The sequence below is a fragment of the Gordionus sp. m RMFG-2023 genome, chromosome 4, assembly GCF_954871325.1.
Source record: "Gordionus sp. m RMFG-2023 chromosome 4, tfGorSpeb1-WG-v2, whole genome shotgun sequence".
Classification (NCBI taxonomy): Eukaryota; Metazoa; Nematomorpha; class Gordioida; order Chordodea; family Parachordodidae; genus Gordionus; species Gordionus sp. m RMFG-2023.
In genome coordinates, this window is record NC_088778.1 from 4,550,982 (window position 1) to 4,578,533 (window position 27,552).

At 28.3% G+C, this 27,552-nt stretch overlaps 1 protein-coding gene and 1 long non-coding RNA gene across 2 annotated transcripts; one reads left to right on the top strand and one right to left on the bottom strand.

Annotated features, from left to right (window-relative positions):
• Positions 1-2: 2 nt before the first annotated feature.
• On the bottom strand, positions 3-25,691 carry LOC135928467 (N-acetylated-alpha-linked acidic dipeptidase 2-like). Its single transcript, XM_065464932.1, has 12 exons — positions 25,262-25,691; positions 15,205-15,348; positions 13,104-13,248; positions 12,765-12,890; positions 10,343-10,523; positions 9,016-9,202; positions 7,919-8,124; positions 5,052-5,198; positions 4,422-4,489; positions 3,790-4,002; positions 1,263-1,518; positions 3-1,105 (listed from the first exon to the last, which is right to left on the bottom strand). The coding sequence occupies exons 1-12, from the start codon at positions 25,588-25,590 to the stop codon at positions 381-383; spliced, it is 2,727 nt and encodes a 908-aa protein (XP_065321004.1). The 5' UTR covers positions 25,591-25,691; the 3' UTR covers positions 3-380.
• Positions 22,746-23,788, top strand: LOC135928469 (uncharacterized). The gene is made up of 3 exons (XR_010572341.1): positions 22,746-22,792; positions 23,490-23,574; positions 23,667-23,788. It is a non-coding gene; the product is annotated as an uncharacterized LOC135928469 (long non-coding RNA).
• Positions 25,692-27,552: the final 1,861 nt, after the last annotated feature.

Consider the following 27,552-nt stretch of genomic DNA (forward strand, 5'->3'; position numbering starts at 1 on the left):
TAAATACGTGTTGTAATAAATGTGCCTTATTATTTATAATTAAAACGAAAAGTTTATAATAATTACACAGTATTGAATTATGAGGATCATATATATTATTTATCACCAATATATTTTTTTTAGAGTAAAAAAATGTGTAAAATGGACCAAAAGTTTCTAAAATAATTCTACAAATATTTACCAATAGGTATATATATATATATAAATCTGATATAAAAATATATTTAATTATTAACAATATATTACATATAGGATAGGAAGGAATAAACTCAATGGCACAACTTTTCTAATTTTCTTCTTTTTTTTAAATAGTAAAATATAATAATTTTTTTTTACAAATATGTATTATAAGAATAATCTTATAATCGAAACAAGTCATTTTAATCTTCCAAAACGGAAGTTGCCGATCTTATCGTAAAAGCGAGCACGGCTATATGTTTGTGGATAACTTTGAGCAACAGATGTTTAGTTATTTTCCTGCTGTTGCCCCCGTCAACCATATTGACGTGAAAAGGTGCCGGGTTTTCGAAGTCCATGGCAAGCTTTTCAAGTCCGAAAGTCCCCATTATCAGAGCTTTAGCGTGATCTGAGTTGTAATAAGAAGGTGCGGTTAACGATAATTCGTTGAGCGAGGAATAGTGATTGGCTGTTGATATTAGAAGCTCGTGAATTCGGCGAAATATCGAATCGCGGCTTGGGTCGAAATTGCGTTCATTTCTATCCTTGTCAAAGGGTAAATTTGTCAGCAGATAAAGCAAATCAGACAGGGCCGGGAATCCAGAACCGTTGTAGAAATTTAGGGAAGAGGGAGCAAATATTAGATGCTTGTACCAGGGTTGGAGTGGAGAACCCCCTGGGTCCAAAAAGGCTCGCTCTATTTGCATGAGCTTGTCGTTGAAGGCCCTGACTTGGACAGGATCGGCGCGGGGATTTTCGGAAGGGTTCTTGTTAGCGTTGTGGGTATCACCGTGCGAGGAATGCGAAGGTGAATAGTTAATATCGTTGATTTGATTATCGTCGTCAGGGTGAAAGGAAAAATTAGGGTAACGAGTGGCGAAAGCTAAACAACCATCTTGAAAATCTTTGACTGCTTCTGTAAGAGGATCTGTCAATATTTTATTATTTATAATAACATTTATGGTAGGAAGGAAGCATATTAAGACTTGGATTTAAATTATATATTTTTTATATAAAAATAATATAATAAATTGAGTCTATAGATCATAATATTATATCAAGCAATGCAGATAAGAAGCACTAACTCAGATTAATATCGTTCCTGATTATAGTGGTATCGTAGGCTTGTACTATACCGTGCAAAAACCGTTTCAAAGCTTTCCCGTAATGAAAAGGCGTGAAGGGCAAGACGTAGGAATCGGCCAGAACCCGAGCCAATTCGCCCCAGTATTGGGAAACAGCTTTGTGATAAACGAAATCGGGGTCAATGTAGTTGATAGCATCGAAGAACGTATCATGCCTTGTGTGGTACAAAGGGTACGTGCTTATATCCATCCTTTTCTGCCAGAAAACAAGATACATTTAGGGGATTGGGGTAGATTGGGAAGGGAGGGGTACTTTGATGCGTGGATATTGTAAAAGGGTGATTCAATGTCAAATGAGCAAAAAAAAAGAATTTTCGTCAGGCCCCCAAATTTTTAAAAAATATTTAATTGAATATTAATATGAAATTTTTTAAGAAAAAAAGGGTTATTTTTTAATCAGCTGTTTTGTTTCCTTTATCACAATTTGAATTTTTTTTTTAACCAGCTACTATTTCTGTCCTTAGTTTATTAATTTAAAATATTATTATTTATACTTTATAGAATAGCGTAAGCATGGATGATGTCATTTTCATAATTAGATGAATTAAAACATTACCATGGCCACATATATTCAATAAACTAATTCTATCCTTACAAAAATGTAAAATGTGTCCAAAAAGTATAATATCAGTTACAAAATCTTCAAGTTCTAATTTAAAGAGAAGAGATACTTGATTGTAATTTTTATTCTTTTATATAATATAACTAGTGCTGTAAACATTTTTAAAAAAATCGAACGCGTTCACGTTCAAATTCAAAAAAAGGAACGCGTTCAAGTTCATGAACATGTTCATACGTTCAAAATTTTATGATAAATTTTTTTTTAAATTTAATTTAATATAAATAAATGCCTTATATTTTTCAACACAATATATTAGCCATGATAAAAAATAATGGTTTTATTTTGATAATATAATTATAAATACAATATAATAGAGCGATAAAAAAATAAATTTATAAAAAAATTTTCTTATTAATTTTTAATAATAATTGCTTTTCAAAATTTTCATCTGATAGGCATGAACGCTTGTCAGTTAATACAGCGTTAGCTATACTAAAAATTCGCTCAACAGGGGCGGATGAAGGGATTGCGGTGTTATACTTGATAAACAATTCTTTTAAAAGGGGGAATTTATTAAAAACATTTAATGTTTTATCCATTGTTTCAAAAATTGAGCTATGTTATCATCCTCCAATCTGCCCTCTTCTTCCTCGTCAAATAAAAAGGATATCTCGGAATTGATTTTAAAACAGTGAAATATTTTTGATATTTGGGCTATGGTAATTCTAATTCATCTAATATTGAATTTTGATTTTCAGAATCTGATGATGAAATATTTATATCCATGCAAATGCTAATCTATTAAATTAAAATATAAAATTCAAATTAATAAACTTTAATCTTATCTTCTCTAGCAGTATCACTATGGTACGTTAATTGCAATATGAAAAAGGAAAAACAGCTGATTAAAAAATATAAGACTTTTTTGTTAAAAAATTGGATTAAATATTAATTTTTCAAATAAATAAAAATATAAGACTTTTTTGTTAAAAAATGCAGATTAATATTAATTTTTCAAATAAATAAAAATAAAAAGTGTTTTTAAAATTGAACGAACGTAAAATTGAACGCGTTCATCAAAGAAAAGGAACGCGTTCACGTTCAAAGTTCGTCAAAAAAAAGGAACGCCGTTCATCACCTTACAACACTAAATATAACTATAGGTATCCCTGTTGATAATTTATTTTAGATTGTTGTAATAGAAGAAATAGTTAATATCTTTTAAAATTAATTTATCTTTAATGTGATTATTATAAATTTCGCTATTATTTTTTAAGTTTTTACCAAGGGTTTTATATTATATTAGTTAAACACAATTTAAATAAATAATTAAATTTTAATGATACATAAAAGTTTATATATAATTATAATTAAATAAGTTTTATTTTAAAGTATGTAGGATTATTTTTGTGTTCACACAAAACTATTAATTATAAAGATGGCTAATATATTGTGTTAAAAGATATATGATATTTATTTATACTAAATTAAATATTAAATGAAATTTTTAAAAAAAAATCTATTCATAAATATTTGAACGAAGGTGAACGTGTTCGATTTTTTTAGATAATGTTTACAGCACTACCAATTATTGATTTAGTTATAAATATAAAAATTTAATGTTCAAATTGATTTTAGCTTTTTTAAATTAATAACTAATTTAACAGCGACAAAATGATCATAAAAGGTCGATTTGTACTTTAAATCGCCATTATCTCAAATAAGATAATTGCTTAACTAATTTAAAATTTCGTTTTTACGGGCCTTACAATTTTTTTATGGAAATTGTCGGCCAGAAAATCTCAATTTTATTGCTCATTCTGACGTAAAAGGTAAGACGTAGTTTTACGTATTGTATTAAAAATTTTTTTGCTTAGATTGAAAGAAACATGTATTTCTTTTTACCCGATCGAACATGTATCTCATATCGATGGAAGGTACTCCGGCAATGTTAACAAACGCTACAAAGTCACTCCCTGAACCCAAAACCCCTATCCTAGGTTGATTATCCGTGGAATAATGAGAATTGGCGGTGTCGGAGGTAGTTGCTGTGTATAACCACGTGTCGTAAACCGTTTTCCTCCCTAATTTTACTTCTAAAGGGTTGGGATTAGGAATCTATATTCATAAGCAAAAAAATAAAACGTTAGTTGAAAGCAGCGCTTTGAACCGGTATGTATAAATGTTGAAAGAAAGAAAGAAAGAAAGAAAGAAAGAAAGAAAAGAAAGAAAGAAGGTGATAAATACAATGGTTCGGTTCACTTATCCTTCTTTAATTAAAAAATAATAATAATGAAGTACCTTTATTTTTTTTATATAAAAGAAAAATTCGATAAAAAAGTAAATCGATATAACGGTTAGATACGAATTCGGTATAAAAAACTCGTGGTTACGGTTCAGGAAATTCACAGTTAGACGCGAGTTAACTATTCGGTTCAATAAAGATGGTCCAAAGACATGTACCGTATAAAATTATGTTTAACGTCATGTTTATTTGTTGAATTGAAAAAGTATAAATCGAATATTGACATTATTACCATTTTCGCAACATCATAGGCCACCTGGGTTAGTAGCGGCGACGCGTCAATTCTAAGTGAATAATTACCTATCAATTAAATACAGAAGAAAAAAAATATCATATATATATAAATTATTTATAAAAAAAACATAACTAACGCAAGGACTTCTACACCCTTACCACCCTACATAAATTCTATTAGTTAACTATGCCACTAAGCTGAATCTTTGTCACTCATATAAAAGTTTCCCTATTCCACATTAGTGCATAAATTTTGATTCACATACGAATCAACTATATATAATAATTTCCATAGTATATTTAATCAAAATATTTATATATGTATGGTATCGTTTTAAAATAGGAGAATGAAGGATAAAAAAAGACAAAGATTAGCGTTTGCGTGGCCTTATTGTCACAGTGACGATTTTTACCCTAAAAAAATTTACCCACTACACCCCCCCCCATCCAAATTTATTTATATCTAGAATACCCCACTCTAATTTATATGACGATCTTAAGCCATACTCACCCCACCTCACATCCGATTATAAGCTACTGGAATGAAAGAGTATATCTAGGTTGAAGAAGCACGCTAAATTAGCCTAATAGTTGGTTAGTTTCTCAAAAATATTATAAACCAAATTACCTAGAACCGAAATGTCGACGTTCAAGTAAGCCACGGCCCGTTCCCTGAGAATCTTGACCCGATCTTCCACGTATTCTGTCGAGCCGATTATAGAATATTCTTCAGCGTCCCAACTCGCAAATATTATGGTCCTTCTCGGTTTCCAGCCTTCGCGGTAATCAAAAATGGTGTATAAAGATTAAACAACTTATTGAGTGAATTAATAAGCGGAGAAAATTTTTATTATAGTAATCTCCATCGTACAGACAGCTGGCGTTGAAATTTTGGCCAAAAAAAACCTTAGCTGTTTGAGGCTTGAGCCATCGTTTTTTTTGTCTGAAAAATCGGTTAAGCAATTTCCTGAAGTCGGATCGCTGAGTAGAGAGAAATCTAAATATTAATCCCTTTTCTAGATGCTTCTATTTAATCCGAATAAAAAATCGGCTAAACCTATTTTCGATGCAAAACTATCACTTTAGTTAGCATCGGGGTTTCTTTAAAAAAAAATAAACTTTGGAGAAAGCGAAAACGATTTAATTCGTGCTCGCTACCTAGCGGATCTTCGGTAAGTGCCTGTAGGGCAATTAGCAGAATTTATTTTTGGTTGTTCCATATAATAATATTTAACTTTAATAATCAATGATTTAAGAGATAAAATACTATTACTCTTTTTTTATAGCTTGTTGGATTAAATATTAGGGGGTTACTTTAAATAAAAAAAGTAAATGCGCTACTGTGCAAAAAATAGAAGAAGAAACGTGTTCTTCCTCAAGGAATAAAGAAACATCATAATCCAAGATTATAATTAATTGTACAAACTAAAAAAAAAAGATAATAATTTCTATATTATTCTATTTAAAGATACTTTTAAAAAATCTGCCGATATTAAATATCGGATCGAATCGGTACCGATATTTAGCGTTTTCCGAAAATATCGGATCGGGCCGATACCTATAAAAAACCGATCGATCTTTTTACTTTTCTTTTTTTTGTTATTTTATGTTATGTATATTTATTTTACATTATTATAATATTTTCTAAATAATTTTTTTAAATTTTATTTCTTTTTTAAAATAGATTTATAGTATTTTAAAAGTTTTTTTTATAAAAATAGAAAGGAACACCCAAAGTTTTATTTATTTTAAATCTTTTTAAATAACGCCAATTTTTTTATTTATACTTTAAATAAAAGAATTTTTTTAAATATGGTATCTAAATTATGGAAAGACAAAGATAATTTTGCAAAATTTATTTGCAGAATCATCTGAGTCTACCTTCAAGAGGCTCTGATATTTATTAAAAAAATCTAATATATTATAATTTTATATAACAAATTTTATAATTCCAACATAAAATGGATATATTATTATACATATATCTTTTTATTGTAGTCTTAATTGTAAAAATAAAAAAATTAAATTCATAATTCGATTTTTTGCATAAAAAATATTGATTTCTTAATTACATTTGGTTCAAACGGGGGTGATTAAAAATCAGTAAAAATATCGGATCGGTTTTGAAGCAATATCGAAAAATATCGGATCGGATCGGTGAAAAATATGTGGATCGGCACAGCCCTAATATATATATATTTTTTTTATCTCTTTTAGCTTTCACCTTTTCTGGTGGTAAGCTCCTTCAACATCTCTCTCCACTTTATGTTATTCATACAATCTCTTTTATCTATTTTATACTTCTTTATATTGGCTCTAACTTTATGGCCCCATTGAAGTTTTGGCCTTCCTCTTTTACGTTTGCCCATCACTTCCAAACTTTCAACTTTATTTCCTATGTAGTTCATAGGCCTTCTCATTGTGTGCCCATACCACCTAAGTCTGTTTACCATTAACTTAGTCTTAATGGGCCCTACCTTTAAACTATTTAGTATTCTTGTACTGCGCACCTTATCTTTTCTTGTTACCTCAGCAATCATCCTCAGCATTCTCATCTCCATAGTTTGTAGACTTCTCTCGTCTGATTCTTTGGTTGGCCATGTTTCCGAACTAGTTGTACTATGGAACTGTAAATTTTTCCCTTTAATTTGTGTGGGATTCTTTTGTCAAATAGCACTCCAGATAAAGATCTCCACTTTAACCACCCTTGATTAATCTTATTCTTTATCTCTTTTTCTATTGTGCCGTTTGTTTGTATAGTGGAGCCCAAATATTTGCAGCTTTCAATTGCGGATATCTGCCAATCATTTATATCAATACTCTCCGTTTCATCTCCTCCTATCACTATATACTCCGTCTTTTCTCTATTTACTTTTAATCCGTGCGTTTCTAGGATATTTATCCAATTCACTAACCTTTCTTTCATTTCATCCTTGGATTCGGCAAGTATCACAATATCATCTGCAAATATCATATTCCACGGGACTGTTTGAGGTATAGACTGTGCTAATACATCTATTACTGTAATGAAGAGAAGTGGGCTGAGAGCCGACCCTTGATGAACTCCTTCGGCTATTGTGAAGCCGGCTGAAGTACCTGTTGTGCTACGGACCATTTTTGTATGACCCATATACATATCCTCTATTATTCTTATATATTTTTCGGGAACTTTTTTGTGGCGTAGTAATATATAAATGATTGATACAGTTAGTTATACAATAAATAAATTGTTAAAACAACATTTCCGTGTGTTTAAATTTTCTTTGTTCGATTTGGATGTTGTCATTAGTGTTGCAAAATCGCTCCATTTGAAGCCGATTTTTAAAAAACAGCGCATACTCAGTATTTTATCCAGAAAAAAAAATTACGACTAGATCGAGCCTCTTAAGAACCATTAACCGTGACCTTCGATCTTGATTTTACCCGCTACGGATGTCAGATCTCTTCTATAATATATTAAGAGAGTAGAAACATATTCTTTATCAAAAAAAAAACCTTGTTCATGTAATTTAGCCAACACCCGGCTGATTTCCAGTAAACAAGCCGTGCCGCTAGAAGGATCGGTTGCTCCAAAAGTCCAGGCATCTCTATGGTTTCCCAGTATAACGTAACGATCTGGTTCTATGGTGCCGTTGATGCGAGCTAGGACATTGTAAATCGGTTTTCTTTGGCTTTTAAGGTTCACTTCGAACTTGACTTTCCTACATTTTTTTAAAAATTTTTTCCCGGAAATTTCATTTATCGTCAAAAAATGTGTAATAATGTGAAAATGGGGAAGCAAGAGAGAGAGAGAGAGAAAAAAAGGTGGATAGATGCCAAACCAAAGTCGTTTATTTTCGGTATTTATATTTATCAAACATTTTCTAAGTAGTAAACTATGATTGATTTCAAGGTTTCCTTAATTATATTTCCCAGATAAAAGATATATTATGAATTTTTTTTTTAAAGTAGCTAACCTAAAATTACCACCTGTTTATAAAACACGTGATAAAAATATTCGAAAAAAACTAACATCACCATTAAAAAACAATTATAATGTTTTTTTTAAAAAAACTTCAGAATAAAAAAATCCTCAAATATTTTTTTATAAAAGGTCAAAAAATTTTTGATCAAAATTTACCTTAAAATTTCAAATTTTGCGATTTTTATGCATAAAAAATCTTTCACGATTAAAATCCTAAAAAAAAATTCTTCAGGCCATGTTAGATTCCACTTATATATAGCTTCTACGGCTATACAGCCTAAAAAAAGTATGAGGAAATTTTGTCTTTAAACAAGCCACTCATTTAATTTTCTAAATAAAGATTGCACTCATCAATGTAGTAAGTGAAGTATATAATTTTAGGGATAGAAAAAACCAAAAAAACAAAGTTCCAACTAAAAAAATATTTAAAAAAACAATGAAAGAATATTTTAAAAAAACCATTGAAAAAAACGAACAAAAATATACCAAACACTTGAAAAAAACCAAGATATGGTGTTCTAGTTCAAAATCGGTTTAGCCTACGCTAAAAAGAGATATAGATAAAGGTGGGATTAGATTTCCAAAACTCGAAGCGGTTTTAAAAGTTAGTTTTATATTCATATTATACCAATATTTCTTATCGTCCAAAAATCCGGGTCCCGTCCTGTAAGTCAAATTGAGCGCTCCTTTCCAAGAAACCGGAACCGGAGCACCGCCCATACCGTTTAGCAAATGGTAAGCGTCGGAGTAGGAGATAGGGTAGACCGGAATGGCCGGAAGGAGACCTTTCCGAGGCAGTTCTCTATACATATAAGCTTTTTTTAAATATATATATATATATTGTATATATAATATAGAACAAAACTTAGATGCATAAAGTATAATCTAACTATATTAAAATTTAGATGCAAATCTATTATTTTTTTAATGTTGGATCAGCTGATATGCCAAAATTATCGGATAAGATATCAAAATTACAGAATTTTTTTTAATATGATGATTATTTATTTATTTCTATATTTCTTTCTTGCCATCTTTAATGATATTTATTCTTATTCTATTCTTCTATATACATTTTTTTTCCAATAAAATTTTATATCGGTTGACATCACCTGATCGTCCATCACCTGTTCGTCCTTAAAACAAAACAAAAAAACTTTCTCGCTCTTTAAGTTTAATAAACTCGATTTTTTTTTGAAAAAAAATAAACATGAATCAAGTCATTTTTTTTTAAACCTTGGATAAATGAATAAAACTTAAAATAAATGCGGGTTACTAAAAATTATTAAAATAAATTATTGATTTTAATATTTCAATAAGAGCCAGGATATATTATCAAGGTAATATCAACGACCGTTAATTGTAATTCGTACATGGCCGATTTGAAACAAAAAATAACCAATTTAAAACTTGTAATTTAAATAATTATATTAATTACCACCTATATATATTTTTTTAAAGTGTGTTTTACAAAAATAAATTTTTCCTAGAGGAGGGTAATTAAGTGTAAGTAAGATATTAATACTTTTTATTATTTTTTTAAAAAAAGTATTCAGAAAAAATGCTTTGATTTTGTTAAAATAATTATTGACAATCAAGAAAATGAAATAACATTTGTCCAAATCAAGGACCACGTGACTCCAGTAGATAGGAGCCAATATGGGAAGGGGATTTATAATTATAAATATATTAATCTTGGCGTATAGAAATTTATTTGTTTTCCAACCCACTGTGCCTATATTTTTTTTTAAAAAAAAATTAACCAATAAGGGGCTTGCAATAACATTACTATCCAAAAAATAAATAAATAAATAACTGTATTTTAAATATTCAGAGTTAAATTTTTCGAGGGGAGTGATAGATTCACTCTATATAAAAGGTTTCGTTGGGAGAAAAATTTGATATGGTCGATAATAGGGTTTTGGAAGTATAATCGAAAACGAATGAAATTTTACTATTGGCCGGATAGCCGATAGTCAAAGGGTCGCCATTCATATCGTATACCGTGCCCCTTTGCACACCGGAGTCGGGCATCCACCAAGAGTTGGGAAATACGTTGCCGGAATGGGGGGCAGAGTCCCTGGGATCCGAATATAGTATGATGCCCGAAAGGTTGAAAGTTTCGGCGTGCTTGACCTAAATGTTTTCAAAAAAAAAGTGCGACTATTATATGGCACAAAAACATTGAGAAATTTAGGATGATCAATGACTGCCTTAAGACTTGTATAAATCTGTTTGACATAATGATAGGTCGTTTTATCGGCTTCCCCACCGTGTACATGAGTGAAGAGGGGTAGGAGAGTTTTGCCTTCAAAGAGGGAGGTATGATATATGTGCTGGCCGTTGACAAATTTGACAGGCCATTTTCATATCTCAAAGTTATAGAGCATATATAGAATTATTAGTCACGTGTCCTATTTTTTCAAAAATCGTGGTGCCACTTTTTAAATAAGCAAGATAAAAGACACCATTGTTTTCCAAAAAGAGCATCATGTGACTTAAAAGATATAAATGAATTATTAAGGACACATCGTAAACTTGATGAATTTACAGATGTTTAAAAATTGTTTCAAAGTACAATTCATAATTTTAAATTTTAATCATAGTCTTAGAGGTAAAAAAGACAGTTTTATTTTAATTAAATACTCATTTATTCGGATAAGGAAATGTCGTGAGGGGGAAGATAGTTAAATGTCTTTTGATTCTGCTTTGATTTTTTCTACTTGTCGTGATCGAATAAGACATCAATCCTCCTCCTTCATAAACTCTTTCAGAAGTTTTCCTTCTTCCTGCGCCTTTTCTGGCATGCCCCCTACCATTTGCATGCGTTCTCTGACCATAGTGTGAGCATACAAACGTTCTTGAATAATCTTCTACACAGGTGTCTGAGATGTGGTATTCCCATTTCGAAACAAAGTATGCGTCTAGGCCCCATCTAGATTTCTTACCTAACTGGTCTTTCCGGCATAGCGTGTTCAAGTTGATGCTCTACGGCGATCATCCAATCGTCTCCTCTGTAGGCTGTTCAGATAGGTCTCGTCTCGTTGGCGAAATTCTAAGAATTTATTGTGTACTGATCACCTCATGCTCTCTGAACAACGTAGCAGCCTTTCTTTCTAGCTTCCACACGCCACACCTGTGTTTCTCCCGACGCGTCAACATTCACCATCTCCTCAAATCAAATTGGCGATTCAACAGATGGTAAGGGGGGGGGGAAATCTTGATTATCGATTTCATCTATTTATTTTAAGACTCTATTTTATTTTACCTACCTTTGGTAATTAATTTCCTAACATCTAAATTTTTGTTACAACTGAGAAGAGAAGCAAGCCATAAACAATACGTCTAAGACTAGAGACTACTATATATTCAATATAATGTTAATAATCCTATCTAAATTCATATTTATTAGATTTCTTGCGTCACCAGTCCTTCCAGCGCTCAGGGTGTGTGCTGATTTTACTTTTACTAAACAACCTTATATTTAGCTCCCACAAAACAGCCAAAAAAGTGAAAATTAAAACAAAATTATAACAAAAACAAAAAAAAACGAGAAAATAAATATGGAAAATAACAATACCGCCCAAATACTTAAAACAAGCCAAAATAAGGAGTCAGCAGTTTAGTCTCAGTTAAAGTGCATTAAGTATCAAAAAATAAATCGATCCAGGACACACCTTCAAAACTTTTTTTGTTAATCACCCCAAGTCCTCCATTATAGATAAATCACGTCCCTAAATTTTTTAATTAAACGCCATTTTTTACGTTTACCCGCCAGCTTTTAATCTCACTATTTCCTTTCCAATATATTCTCTCTCTCCTTCACATGACCAATCTAATCTAACCTGATTTCTTTCATCTTACCCTGAAGAGGAGCGGTCATCATTCATCAACGTGACTTCATTCATCACGTGATCCTTCTTAGATCTATTAATATGGACTTTGTTACAATCATCTCTGATTGATTGAAAAATTTTTTTTATAATTATTATAATGTATGAATTGGAAAACAATAAAAAAATATATTAATTTGGAAAATGGAACATTAAATATGAAATATAATCATTTTAACAAAATTAGGTTGTTATTAGATCTCCAGGGAATTTAAACAACTATACTAGATTATATGTTAATATTATATAATATAAAATTATCTGATATTGATTTGAATATTCATGTCAATTGTTCCGTATATTTTATAATTGCTATTTTGTTTTTGTGAATTTAACTTCTAAATTACATATTTAAACATATCCATTAAATTTTAAAATAGAATATAATGTTCATGAGCAATTATATACAAGAATTTTGCGAACTGTATCAAGCTTAAAATGTGTTTTATTTTATTATAGATATATCAAAATAATATTTAATTACTTTGCTTCCCCTGAAGTTCATTCCGTACCTGGCTATAGCGATCTTACCTTGTAAGGATACATTAAATTCGGTTTGCAGCAGCTGAAAATCCTCGAACCTTCCATAATTAACGTACACCAGGTCACTCTGATATAAGAAATTAATATAAGAAGAGTTTAAAAACATTTATAAATAGGTTATCATTAAACTTTTTCTTTCTTTTATTCTTTATCTATCTATCTATCTATCTATCTATCCATCTATCTTCCAATCCAATTCAGTTCTTTCTGAATTCTACTACACTCGTTATTTCTCATACCGGGGGCCCAGAGAGTTAAATAGTAAAAGAAATGAGGCTACCGTGACAGAGCCGCTAGCGGAATAGGCGTTAAATGGCGCGACGATATTGGGATCTTCTTCATCGGCGCGTAAAGGTTTTTCCATCTTGGACGAGACCCACTGAACGTTCCCATATTGGTCTAGTAGGCTTACTCTATTAGGTTTGCTTTGTAAAAAAAAAATCTTTTTTAATCCTATGAAACTCAGGCACAACAGTCAACAGTCAACAGACTCATAGATTCCTTTTCTATTATAAAAAATCGATATCTAATAAACTAATAATATCATGATATACTCTATTTTTGCCACTTTTTTCTAACAAGTAAATTAGAATGTTGCAATCTCTTAGGTAATAAATGAGATAGATAATTTAATAGGATTAATCGAGCTCTATCATTTCCTCTTAAGAGCACTTTATAATAATATATTAATTGTAAATGGAGATGCAGTGTTGGAGCAATAGGATCAAGATCCTAAGAAAACCCAGAAACAGGCTGGGTGAAAGTCTGGTAATGTAAATATTAGGACCACCCCCTCCCCTTTTTAGAATACAAATTTGCTTACTACTCCCTATCCACTTTCCCTGATTATTTTTTAGGATAACGATTCATAATTCGAACAACATAGACTATTAACTCCATTATTAGAATCTGTCATTCAAAAAAAATAGAGGCAACACGCCCAGATTTATCCATCTTCTCCCACTCCGACCCAGGGATATTTTTTAATCCTTATTTTCTAGGAGTCCACCGCATGTTCCTTGAAAAAAAAATATGCAGGCAAACGATATATACCTACCCCTTTCCCTCGATTATTTAGACAGTGAATTTTGTATAAAAACAGCGAAATACGTAAAGGATTATTGATAAAATACATATTTTTCCCAATAATGTGTTAAGAGATAAGCAGTGCTAGTAACAACGTCAGAGGGAAATAATTAATTTAAATCGTAACGATTTATGCGAAAGATACAGTAACAGGGCAATATTTATTATGATTTTTTAAAGGCCCATAAAAATGGAAGTGTTTCATGTTGCATAAGATTTATTAGGGTATGCAACTATCGGAACGTTATTTTTGTTATAACTCAACCAAATGTTTTTAAATTTAATTCCAAAAGGAGCAATATGAAACAGGTTTTTAAAAAAAATATATTGTATATGCAGAGCTCCCTCCTTCTCTTATAAGTTACTTGGTGGAAAGACATTGAATTTTGAACAATATACAAGATGGCCAAGTCCAATGATGTTATTTGCGTAAATTGTAAATTTCCTAACGAAATTTAATTTATTTTATACATTAATAAACTTCTAGTGGATAACGTATAAAAGATACCGCAAAATGATCTATTGTATAATTTATCTGGATTTAGGAATTTATTAGCTTTATACATTAGATATTATTAATTTACCATCCGAGATAACAAAAAATTAATTAGCCGAAATTAGAATTTGACTAATATCCTAAAAAAATAGTTTTTTTTTTGGGGGGGGGGGGGCATTTTCTAAATTTTGATTGACTTGTTTTTAAAAAATTAGATTTGACTTTTCTGAATTCAAATAAAACTCTATTTTTGCCAAACCCATTTTGAACCCGAACCTAGTTCACGATTTCGATCTCGTTTTAAACTCGAACCGAATCAAGTCAAAATATTTCGCGGGGTTCGAAGCCCTGTGGTAAAAAAAAAGGCGTTGTACTTAAATAAATAATATTTTACGCAAAAGACATTTGGAATAAACATAAACCAACGAAATATATCAGGGGAAAAAAGGTCATAACAACCAAAAGAATTAACGAGAAAAATATCGAAACAAATTGAGACTCCATTTTGTCCATTTTTAATCACTAATTAGGGCAAATCTAATGCCTTCTACATTTATCGATTTTCAAGATGGAAAATTGATAACTAATAAGTTTATAAAAAAAAATATAATAAGCTTAGATGATAAATTTCCAAAACTGAAACAGAGATAGAAAAATTCACCGATTAAAGAGACAAATAAACAGCCGTGCCCGAATAAACGATTCGAATGTCGTTGAAATTGATAGACGTTTTAATTCACGCTTATCAATTTAACTATTCGCCCCCCTTCCCCCAAAAAAATATATATAATGAAAAAACTCTGAATCAGGGTAGGATAACATGACATCGTAGGTGATCGTTTGAACGTTATCCAGCTTGTTTTTTGTCCATTCGCTCGATATGTCATTCGCTAACTGACGTTGCCTTTCGGTGCCGGCTAGATGAACTTTTTTAGTCAAGTGGCTATCGAAAATAAAAAATAAACATATGGTATAAAATTATTTGGATTAAGACATTTTTCAAAAGATATATATTTTATTTAAATACTAATAGTGCGAACAAATTGAGCGTTTCAAAAGCTGCGTTGCAAGCGCCAATAATACCTTTTAAATGGCCTCGTACAAATTGGTAAAATTACCGTTTGGCGTTAGAAACCATTTTAAAAAAACGCAAGATTTGCTTTTCCAATACTTTTTTTTTATTCTTCGCTTTGTAATATTATATAAAAATGTAATATTTACTTATAATCCTAAAAAGGAATATTTAGAAATTAAAGAAATAAAGAACGCAGACGAAAATACAATTTTCAAAGATAAATCCTTCTTTTTTTTTAGAACTTATTCAAAATTTTGAATCGACGGATATTAATAAAAAGACAACCTCAATTTAAACAAGGGACGCGTTACGTTTTTTTTATTTAAAAATTACGGCAAAATGTAAACGCTCAATTTGTGCGCACTCTTTTGTCTGAGTTTTCTATTTTTTCTTGTCCTAAAATAATTTCAAATTGGTGAGGTTTTTCAGTAAAACGAATAACTAAAGTGGTTGCATTGTTAATTTGAGTAATTAATTATATTTTGGAAGTGACTCTGTTACATTTAACATTTTGTTTTGTCACAAATATTTGTTCTTTTTTTTTACCATTAAGTTTTAATTTAAAGTAAATTATATTTAAATTTTAATTAAACGTCTAATTAGCGCGCAAGGTAGCCATTTTCTGTTTGTAATTATACCATGATTTTGAACGTATTCGATTGGTCGATAACTTAATTTGGTTCCAGTTCTAAAGTGTTAAAAAGGCACAAAACCGCAGTAAATCCAAAAAACTAGCAATATTATATCGAGCCGTTACAAATCTACTAGTTCGTCAATAATTAACTTTTACGCAACTATAAAAAAAATTATTCGCTGCGAGATGTGTATGGGCATGGATCGGCTGGAGAAAAGGCCTTAAATTCCTTGAAAAAGTTTTTTTCGGTCTAAACCTAATATTTTTGCCCGGTCGGTTCTGGCCCGGACTGCATTTGGTCCGGTCCGCGGGCCGCGTCAACCTCTAAGTAGGTGGCGAGTTCACAAACTTTCATAAAAATTTTTCTTATTTCATTTTTTTTTTCAAATCGATAACTATTTTATATTTTTATTTTTTTTCTTTCTAATATTCAAATAAAGTTTACGAATACAATAAATTTATGTATCAAATTTCCATAAATTTAAATAGTTTTAATATATATTAATTTTCAAATTTCCTGTTTAGCAATTGAGAGTTGTTTTCATAAAAGTTTTTAAAGAAGGGGGGAAAAACGCTTTAAAAAAAATCTAAGGAATTTGAATTTTTTCATATAATTTATGGTGCAATTAATTGCGAAGAATTTTATACTGGGCAAAATAAAATTAAATCAATATTTTTTTTAAAAAAAAAAATTACAAATATCAAAATGTAATAAAGTAGGTTTTTTGAGAGATATAAATCTAGTGATAAAATTCAACGAAGTAAAAAAAAATATATAAATAAAGATTATAAAGGGAACTTAGAAAATTTAGATTATAAATCCCGTGATATTTTTTCAAGTAATTGCTGTCACTGTCAATCTTAAAATCTGGCATTTATTTTTCCAGGAGAATAATGAATAATATTTTTTTTAACGCGTAAGTATTTTATTCATCCAAGTAAAAAATTCCTGGTTATTATCTTTCCTGGCTTTAAAAATGACAAGCTCGCTAGTTAGGGGAAAATACAAAGATAGGCATCGTGCTAAATGAATGAATGAGTTGTTTTAAAAAAATTTGAATTGAAGCAGAAAGGAGAGGAGGAATTCTTTTAAAATAGTTTAAAAAAAATTAAATTATTTTCGTTTTAAAATAATTTAGTCGGTAAGTGGGTAAACTATTGAAGCCATCTATATTTTAATATATTATTTTTTTTTATCTTGTTTCGATCTCTGGTGGGACCAATATTTTTTTGGGGGAATCCAAAAACTCTTCATAAGAAATCTGAGTTAGGAACAACATGTTAACAAAAAAATGATGGTTTATTCTAAGAAATGGTAACTCACCTTTTTAATTATAGAGAGTTTTCCATTTCCAATTTGTGACGCACTTTATATGAGATGTACGTAAAGGGGGAGGGGCGGGTGTTTTATAGCTCGGCGCGTCTTTTTAAACCAATGGGCGGGAGGGTAAATTTGACAATTTTTTATCATTTAAATAAAGAAACAACCAACCATTTTAAAAAAAATATACAATTCTTAAAAAAAAATTCAACATTTCGAATTTTAAAACTTTTCGAATTTTGTCGAAAAAATGTTTATACAGAAATATGAAAAAATTATATGAAGTTATAATATTACTACATACATCGAATAAAATTTATAATAAATGAGCTGGAAAAAATAACCAATATATTTATGGTTTCCAATATAGTATAATATTTACAATATTTATATAATCACTGTCATAAACTGTTGAAACATATTTCTAAATATTAGGTAAATCTAATTTCATTTATTTAATTTTTCACGCCAAAATGGGGCATATCAACTATATTTCATTAACTTTATATCCTCAAAAGTTAATTTTACAATTCTTTTATAAAAAAATTGATTAATAAATCCGCTAGATGGTGTTTAATGTAAAAGAATTATTTTATTATCCATTTATTCGGTTTATGTATCGCAGATCCTCCATCAGAGGAATAATAATTTATAAAAAAATTAATAAATCCTTTCTGACGAATATTTTTTTTATCGAATTAATGAAAAGGAACAATATTTTATAAATTAAGCGGTTTATTCTATGAAAATTGATTTTAAATAAAGGAATTAATTAATAAAAAAAAATAAATAATTTATATAATTTTTCCGAAATCCGAATCTGAGGTGTAATCACAAAATTAAGGTGCGCATCCGACCGGCCCGAAAAATGTCTATCCGAGTCCAACCGACCCGATTCCCGGATGTGAATCGGTTTGCGCGGTTTTAATATATAGATATACCTTACGCGTGAAACTTATAAATAAAATAATCTTATATGCTCCCTTTGATATCCCATTTATCTAAATCGCCTAAATAAATACACCGGCAATTGTTGGTAACATTAAATCTTTTTTGCCAGATCCTCTTTCCACCAACTCCATCATGAGAGCGGAAAACTTAAAAACTAATATAGCCATCAAAATAAGAGCATTCATTCCTAGTGATCCTCATCGTGTCTAATTTTTCAAGCCCGGCCCGGGCCGGAAAGCTTTTTTACAACATTTCAGAAAAGCCCGACCCGAAATAAAAATTATTTGCCCCCCGCGGATCCGAAGCTTGTTCAAAATATATCTATCGAAATTTTCCCATCCAATTGTATTTCAATATATGGTTCATTAAATCCTGGCTATTCAACTAACTTAAAGAGTTACGCAAATTATGAGATATCAATTTTATGTTGCGGGGTAACAGAACGGGGTAAACTGGCATTGGTACCAGGTAGAATGGTGGGAGACGTCATATCATCGGAAAACCCCTGAGAACGATTTTGTGTCATAGTGAATGAATCACATTTATTACTAGAAGAATTTAAATACCACAAAATTAATCATCAAGATTATCTATAAATTAAGGGGATCAAAGAATATCTTAAATTTTACCAATGCATCATCAGGATATCCAATTAGGAAAATAACAGTATTTAAAATTTAAAATAATATTTAAAAAAACCACCATTATTTAATTATGCGAGAAAAAAAATGACATTTTAAATCTGGTTTAAGAGTTTTATTGAGAGCATTCATAATAGTATTCATTTTAGAAAATGAATAATTTTCTTTTTGATTCATTGATATCGACTAGTCAAATTTTTTTTAAAAAGACCAGTTTTCACGTGTCATCAAATTTTTAATTGAAAGTCGGATTTTTCATTTGACAAAATATCAAATTAACTCATGACTTATCAACATATTTTTAATAATTCTCTGACCGTATCTCCTGATGCATTTACTTTTTACTTACAAAGAAATATTATACTAAGGTTAAAAAAAAATTTATGAATAATGATATTTTTCAATCTAAATCTGTAATTTCCCTAATAGAAATATTAGTATTTGGTTTAAATCGTGATTGTAATTTTAAAAAATGGATTTTTTTGGCTTTTTTTTAAAAAAAAAAATTTTGCCAACTCTACCGGAAGCAGACCTACTTTTTCCAAATTTTAAGAATTAAAAGCGGAACCATATTATATAAAAAACGTAAATCCATTTGCATATTTTTTTCGGTTATATTTTATAATGTGATTTTTTTTTCCAGTGAAAATAAATGATATTATGTTATTTTTTATTTTTGGTTTAAATTATTTCTTTTCTTTAAAAGATATTTGAACTCAACATTATATATAAATGTATTTTATAAAGTAACTTGCAATGTAATTAGTTACTTTTAAAATACAATTGTAACCAGTTAATATAGTTTTTAAACCATTTATTATAAGAAATAAATTTCATAATTATATTATAGAATAGGATGGTCTAAAACGTGTAGGGTGGTATTAAAAAAAGATGATATAATGTATGAATGCTCGTTAATGATACGTATCTATTATATACCAATACAATTGATATTTTAGTTATAATTTCTTCATTTTAATACTCAAATTTAAAAAAATAATAATATATTACACAATATGTGTAATTGAATAGCATTTTAAAAAATTTTACACGCCGCGTCACCGCCAGTGATCCTGGCAAATTTCCGGCGACGCACAGGTCTAGTTATAACTCCCGCTTAGGTCGTTATTAAATTTCGAATCCCTCATAAGAAACCTTTTAAAGTGAGGAGTTATCGGCAAAGTTATAAAGCGGAAATCTTCTTATATTTTATATAAACTAATCAAAGACTACAATCCAATTTTAAAAAAATATTCAGGAACCGGTTTCAAAAAAAGTGCAAATAATGTAATAATATAATATTGTCTAGATTTGAAATGCAATGTAATTCATTTCAAATTTATTTTTAGAAAATCTTCGATTGCTTTACGCGGAGCTTAGAACCCTGGAAGCAGACGAACTAAAGTCTTGAGAGAACCTGATTGGTTGAACGATCAATAATCACATGTTTATAAACACGCAATAACCACAAACAATATGTTTTTTAATTACCAAAAATAAAAATAAGGAGAGAGCCCGATCGATATTTTTATTATGATAAAAATTTTTTATTTTATTTAAAAAATTGGTTATTTTTCATGAAAAAAAAAGAAGCGACTCTCGACTCAATATAGGGTTTTATCTTTTATATTTAACTTACAAATAATATTAAACAGTACGTTGCACTAATAATCCCATCTATCCCCCTCCCTATTATATAATACATTTTAATATGATATGATATATAATATAATTTTAATTAGATATTTATTTCTAAATTAGAGGAGAAAAAAAATATAAAAGATTGATAAAATAAGAAATTAGATTTTTAAAAAGTGTAAAACAAAAGGCGAGGAATTTTTCTTGAGGTTGGGGCAGTTATGATCCATATTTACAAAAAATAAAAAAGTTTTTTTTTGAAAGAGGGTATAATTATTATTGTAATGTGAGATCATAATATTAATTAGATAATTTTTGTTTAAATTAGGGTAAAAACAAAAAAAAAAAATTTGATTTAAAGTGTAAAAAAAAGGGGGGAAAATTTTTCCCGAGGTTGGGGCAGTTATGATCCATTTTTATCGTGTTATTAAATTGCCTAACTTTTACATTCTCATTTGTGTCAAGCTTTTAGCCTAAAAAAATTGAATTGAGCCTCTAAGCTGACACTCAACTAAGAAAGAAAGAAAGAAAGAAAAGAAAGAAAGAAAGAAAGAAAGAAAGAAAGAAAGAAAGAAAGAAAGAAAGAAAGAAAGAAAGAAAGAAAGAAAGAAAGAAAGAAAGAAAGAAAGAAAGAAAGAAAGAAAGAAAGAAAGAAAGAAAGAAAGAAAGAAAGAAAGAAAGAAAGAAAGAAAGAAAGAAAGAAAGAAAGAAAGAAAGAAAGAAAGAAAGAAAGAAAGAAAGAAAGAAAGAAAGAAAGAAAGAAAGAAAGAAAGAAAGAAAGAAAGAAAGAAAGAAAGAAAGAAAGAAAGAAAGAAAGAAAGAAAGAAAGAAAGAAAGAAAGGAAGAAAGAAAGATTGGAATATTTTTTGGTTAAAAACATGACTGTTATAGAGTTGACTAAAATTAGGTAGTTTAACAATATTTTTTTGAGATATGATATTTATAAGGCTAAAACAAAGGAAGAAAAGGGAAAAAGATTATGATGGCTAGGTTCTGTACTGTAAATGTCTTAAATCTATTTCAGAAAAGCAATTAGGACATCCCATACTTTTTATTAAAGGTTATTATATTGGTAGTAAAAAGAGATGGTAACAAAATAAAACATTTTTTTTAATTGTAGAGATAATTTTATTAATATTATTATTCGTTCATAAATTTTTGGTTATCGATCTTATTATTATGTATTATATATTTTGGATGTTTTGTCTCAAAAATTTTTCTTTTGAAAAATGACATTTAGATTAAACAAAGAATTTAAGAAGAAATGGCTACCAGAAAATAATTATTTATCAGGAGATGGAACTTTCTAATTTTAAGATATTTAAATTTTTTATTTTCCTTTTTTTTAAACTTATAAACTAGTTATTTATTATCACAATTTAGTCACGTTCTGGGAGTAATGCATTGAAACGAAGTTCTTTATACAAATAGTATATTTTTTTTTTGATTTTAAATTATTATTCAAAAATTTTTTATTTATTTGAATGAACCACGTGATGGAACGATTAGTTAGGTAATTGTTGCCTAAAACGTGACTAATTCGGCTCAAGATGGGGAGGAAGGGTTCCGTAGAAAATCTACCAAGATTTAAGACGTCAGTTATTTTATTTTCAAAAAAAAAACTCCCAACTGAAATTAAAGTTTTCAGGCTAAACTCCCCCTACATCATACTAAGAGCATTAACCCGTCTCAAGTCCTGCCAGGTAGTAAAGGTTATGCCTAAAATCAATATATATTTAAAAAAAATAAAAAATACGGCTTTGGAGACCATTTGACGTCAATTACTTAATTAAAAATTGGCGATTTCCATTTTTTAGACAAAATGTGAAAAAGGACATTTTCAAATCAATTTTATTTTGGCAAGATAAAATATATCGTAACCACCAAAAAAAAATTTTTTCTCGCTTTTGTCATTTTTAACGTCGAAAAAATAAATAAAATATTAATGTGTTTTAAAATTATTATTTTTAACAACATTTAAAACCCTCCTTTAAACAATATTAATAATATTTTTATTACTTATTTATTAAAAATATAAGGAATAGAAACAATTTGTAAAAAAAATAATAATAAGTTTTAAAAAATATATAAGACAAGAAAAGCCGTGGGGGACAATGATAACAACAGGTAAAAAAATATACATATTATATTATGACAATCATTAACAAAACTACTGGTTTTTAAAAAATATATATTACGATGTTGATAAAAATTTTAACATGAAATATAAATGTAATTTTTCTCTTTTTTTTTGTCGTCCGTGACAACATAATTTGGCGTTATATTTGAAAATTGATTCCAAATTTTGATTAAAAAATAGGGAAAAATGTAAACGAAATTTATTTACAAAATTAAGAGATACATTAATATTTATATATACTAAACCAAAACGCGACATTTGACTAATTTTAAAAAAAATGGTATTTTCGGGTAAGTCAATTGTTATTTTAACCATTCCACTGGCTCGATCCTTTTAGCTCTGTCCCCTTAATCTCGTCCGATTTTTAAAAACGACCAACTCAGTATTCTATCCATAAAAATATTAAGCAAACCCGAAGATTTTGCTCATAGGGTGGCACAAAGGTTTGGACATCTATCAAAGAATCTCGAGGCTCGGGCAATATTTTTCGGGCTAAAACATTGATTTTTAGCTGTTTTTAAAAATCTGCTCAAATTGAGCAAGTGAAAAAAAAAATTAAAAATAAATGATAATGAATTCATTTTTTTGATTGCTCATTTATTTTGTTATTAAAGAAACAATAAAAGATAGTTCTTTTTGGATATTTTAAACAATTTTTTTTTTGTATAAAAAAATTCCCGATAGATCGCGTCTTTTATCCATGAGTCCGATCGGGTTTAGCGGACCTCTAACCAGGATTTTGGTCATAAAATTTTGATCCCAACTAAAAGTAATGAATATCAAATATATTTATTAATGGTGAGAATTATTATATTAATTCCCATTGTTTCCGATACAATTATGTATTATTAAAATTGAAAGCCAAAGAATATCTTCAAGATACCTTGGCAATCATGACAATGTAATTTCAGGCGATTCTCGGGAAAAATTTTACCATCTCCAGAGGATGTGAATTGCAATATGTAAGTAACGCTACATAAGAGCTACACTTTCGCGTTTTTTTAAATATTTTTTTATTTTGATATAGTTTATTTATGAAATACTAGTATATAATGAACAAAATTTAATATAAATCTAAAAATTAAATTAGTATTATAATGTAATTTTTTTTTAAAAAAATAGTATTATTAAAATGAAATTAATATAAATCTTCAGAATAAAGGCAAAACCTAAATAAACAAATTTTAATCAATGGTAGCATTTGAGGGTATAAAGGATAAGGTGTGCTCAAGTTAAATGTCAGCAATAGGTGTTTTTATACAATGCAGAATTTTTTTAAAAAAGGAACATGTAGGGTAGACTGAGTTTAAAATATTTTATAAGCAAAATAAGCATAATGGGGTTATATTTAAAAAATATTTTGTAATTCAAAATTTTGCATATTCTATATGTTTAAGTATATACATATATAAAAGTTATAGATTAAAATAGCAAAACCAAAAAAAAATTAATAAAAAAGAAAAAAACCAACCAATCAAATCATTTTAAACATTAGACAAATGGATTGTCTATCCAACTATTTGGTCAATTAAAAACTAGAATTTGGATTAGTTATTTTTTGCCAATATAAAATTTTGGAATTCAATTTATATGTGTTTTTTCAAAAAAAAAATTAGCCCCTTTATTTTGTAAAGACTAGTAATATGATTTTAATTAATGCAAATATTCTTATATATAAATAATGATAGATAACTAATAATGAATAGTTTTGAATTGTAACATAATTTTTTATATAAATCAGCATAAAAAGGTCAATCAATACTTAATTATAAAATCAGGCTTATATAAATAGGGGAAGCAAAAATTCAATTAAATTAAGTTTAAAAGTCACCAAATTATTTTTTTTGCATTTAAAGTTCAATTTAAAAGTTATAATATTATATAAATTATAAAAATTAGAGCCCTTGCTAATATTTATTCTTTTTATGTATAACACAATCAAAAAATGGTCCAATCCCATTTATTGAAAATTTTAGTATAATCCTAAATTTCATTTTATAAATCTAAATCCAATCTGATTCAATTTTTTTTTATTGGTTGCAAATAATATTATTAATTTATTTTAGGGTTAGAGTCTAACATAAATTTAGAATCAATGTTTAAATTTGATGAAATGTCTGTCCAAATCCAATTAAATAGGTCTGTGCAATATAAATTAAGCCCATCATCTTAAATTAAGTTTAAAATATTTTTTATACTATAATATACTGCATAAATATTAACAAATTTAATATTCTAAGCTGTTTAGTACCCTTAAATGACATTTTTGATGTGACAAGACTAGTTTGTTATTATGTGATTTTTAAAATCTTAGGTAAATGGGGGATAGGTTAAAGAGTAACAAATTTCAATTTAGTTCTGGGCTGCCAAAAGTCTTAGGATAGCCATGCATAAATATTTAAAAATTAATTTCTAAATTTAATTCATTTAAAAACATGTATGTTCAAGTTTATTACTCTAAATAGTGTTTGATATTAATTTCCTTGACATTTGAGAGTATATCTTCTGTAATTTTATCATGAGCTTCGGATGTTAATCTGACAAGTGTATCACTATAACAATGATCTTCTGGATGATGTACAGCATGTCCAAAATATCCAATTAGAACTCCAAAGCATAAACTCAATACTATTGACATAGCTAGAACTGATAAGACATTGCTACGAGGAATCATTTTTTTAAAGCTCGGCCCATACACACGAACTCTTCCATTTATATCTTCTGGCCATGATTCTAATTCCGTATCAGCAGTTGGGTCATTTTCGTGTTGCTTATATCCGGCCATTTATAATGATATATTAATAATTAATCATTTATGAACGATATATAAGTAAATTAACATTTGCATATGAATAATAAAATAAAAAATAACTAATTTAAATTAATGAATGAAACGCTTAAAAATCCTAAATTACAAGCAGAATAGATTCTTATAGAACAACCGAATTTACTTACATATTAATAAAAAAAAAGTAGCTCATTATTCAGAAGGGTAAAGCAAAATTTTAAATATTGTAATAGACATCTCATATTATTTATTTATTCTTATTATTATATTATAGAAATTAAAATACAAATTATAAAGATTAGTTTTAAAATGTATGCTTTTAAAACAAATAAATTTTATAATCAATAAATATTTTGAAATTATTTGCCTTACAATTAAGCACTAAAATGTTTCATAAACCTCTGGAAGGAATTATTTATTAGAAAATGCAGAAAATTAAACATTATCCACCCATCAATAATCAGAGTTGGGCAGTACCGCGAATACTTGTATCTAAGATTCAAGATACAAGATACTTTTTTACCTTTTACTCAGTATCTTATTGACATTTTTAATAAGATACTAGTATCTGTATCTAAGATTCTTTATTTTGAAAAGAATCTTGTATCTTTTTCATTTTCATTTTCTTTAAAAAGATACAGATACAGATTCTTTTTAATATTCATATTTAAAACATTTACATATCATACAATGTAACTTTATCGTGAAATCTTGTATTATTTTCTTTATTTTTTCCCGCTATATTTTAAATATATTGATAACCAAAATTATTTGGAAATTTTACAGGTCATAAAGATAGATAGTTTAAAAATAACAACACCAAAACTAAATAAGTAAAGGATATATTTTATATGTAATATTTTTTCATTGGTAGAATTTTTAACATTCATGGTAGTGAAGATGAAATTATGGAGATAGGTTCTCCTGAATCAAATCAGAATCTTAAAATTCTAGATGGAAAATTTTATAAAGTAATTTATGTGAAAAAGGACAAAATCTGAATGTCAAAATTGCACAGGTAAAAAATTTATTAAGTTCAACAAACTCCTCTACAAACTTTGTTAAACATATTAAAGTATATTATACATTTTTATTTTATAATTATTAACATAATAATACCTATACTTAAGTCCCTCTTAGATAATTGTTATTAAAATTTTTTATATGATGGTTGATTGTCATATTAAAATCATTTTGGATATATATTTTTTAAAGGTGTACCGATACCACTTTTTGGAGACCAATCCGATCCGATATTCCCGATATTAAATTGATATCGGCCGACTACCGATCCGATATCATATCTAATTTTGTATTCCGTAAAAATACCAATGATTTTAATAATATACTTTTTATTAGTATAACATCTATAATTTAACTATACCATAACTTATGTCATTTAAATATATTATAATGATCAGTTGTAGTTTATATTCAAATAAATTGCAATTTTCAAAGTATATAAAATATTTTTATTGTTAATCGAATCAAATTTTATAATATTGGCCGATAACCGATATTTTAAAATGGATGAAATATCGGCCCGATCCGATAAAAAATATTGGCACATCCCTAATATATTTTATATATAATTATTTTAGCAAGTTCTTATTAGAGGAAATATTTAAGCTACAATTGATATATAACATTAGATAATTTTAAAAGGATCTTAATAAAATAATTATGATAAGGAAGAATTTAACTTTATTAGTTACTTTTATTTATTGATGATATAAGTAAAATTACATTACAGTAATTTACAAAATTTAACCAATTTAAAATGCATTAAAGTAAATTGTTACGTATTTATTAATTAAATATTAATGATTATGCAAGAAATATATAGAAAAAATTTGAAAAGAGATTTAAATGATATTTATATATATGATATTACAAACGCAAGAATTAATAAGTCATATTAGAAAATAAAACTAATTTAAAAAATACATAAATATCACA

Bases quoted from the DNA above. Each gene is read 5' to 3' on its own strand.
- LOC135928467 (XM_065464932.1), bottom strand. From the start codon at position 25,590: ATGGCCGGATATAAGCAACACGAAAATGACCCAACTGCTGATACGGAA. The intron at 9,203-10,342 runs GTAAAATTTCAT...ATTTAAAAAAAG, and splicing joins TATCGGCTATCCGGCCAATA to CTTATATGTATAGAGAACTG. The intron at 1,519-3,789 runs GTAAAAAGAAAT...GTTTTCTGGCAG, and splicing joins TGAGATACATGTTCGATCGG to AAAAGGATGGATATAAGCAC.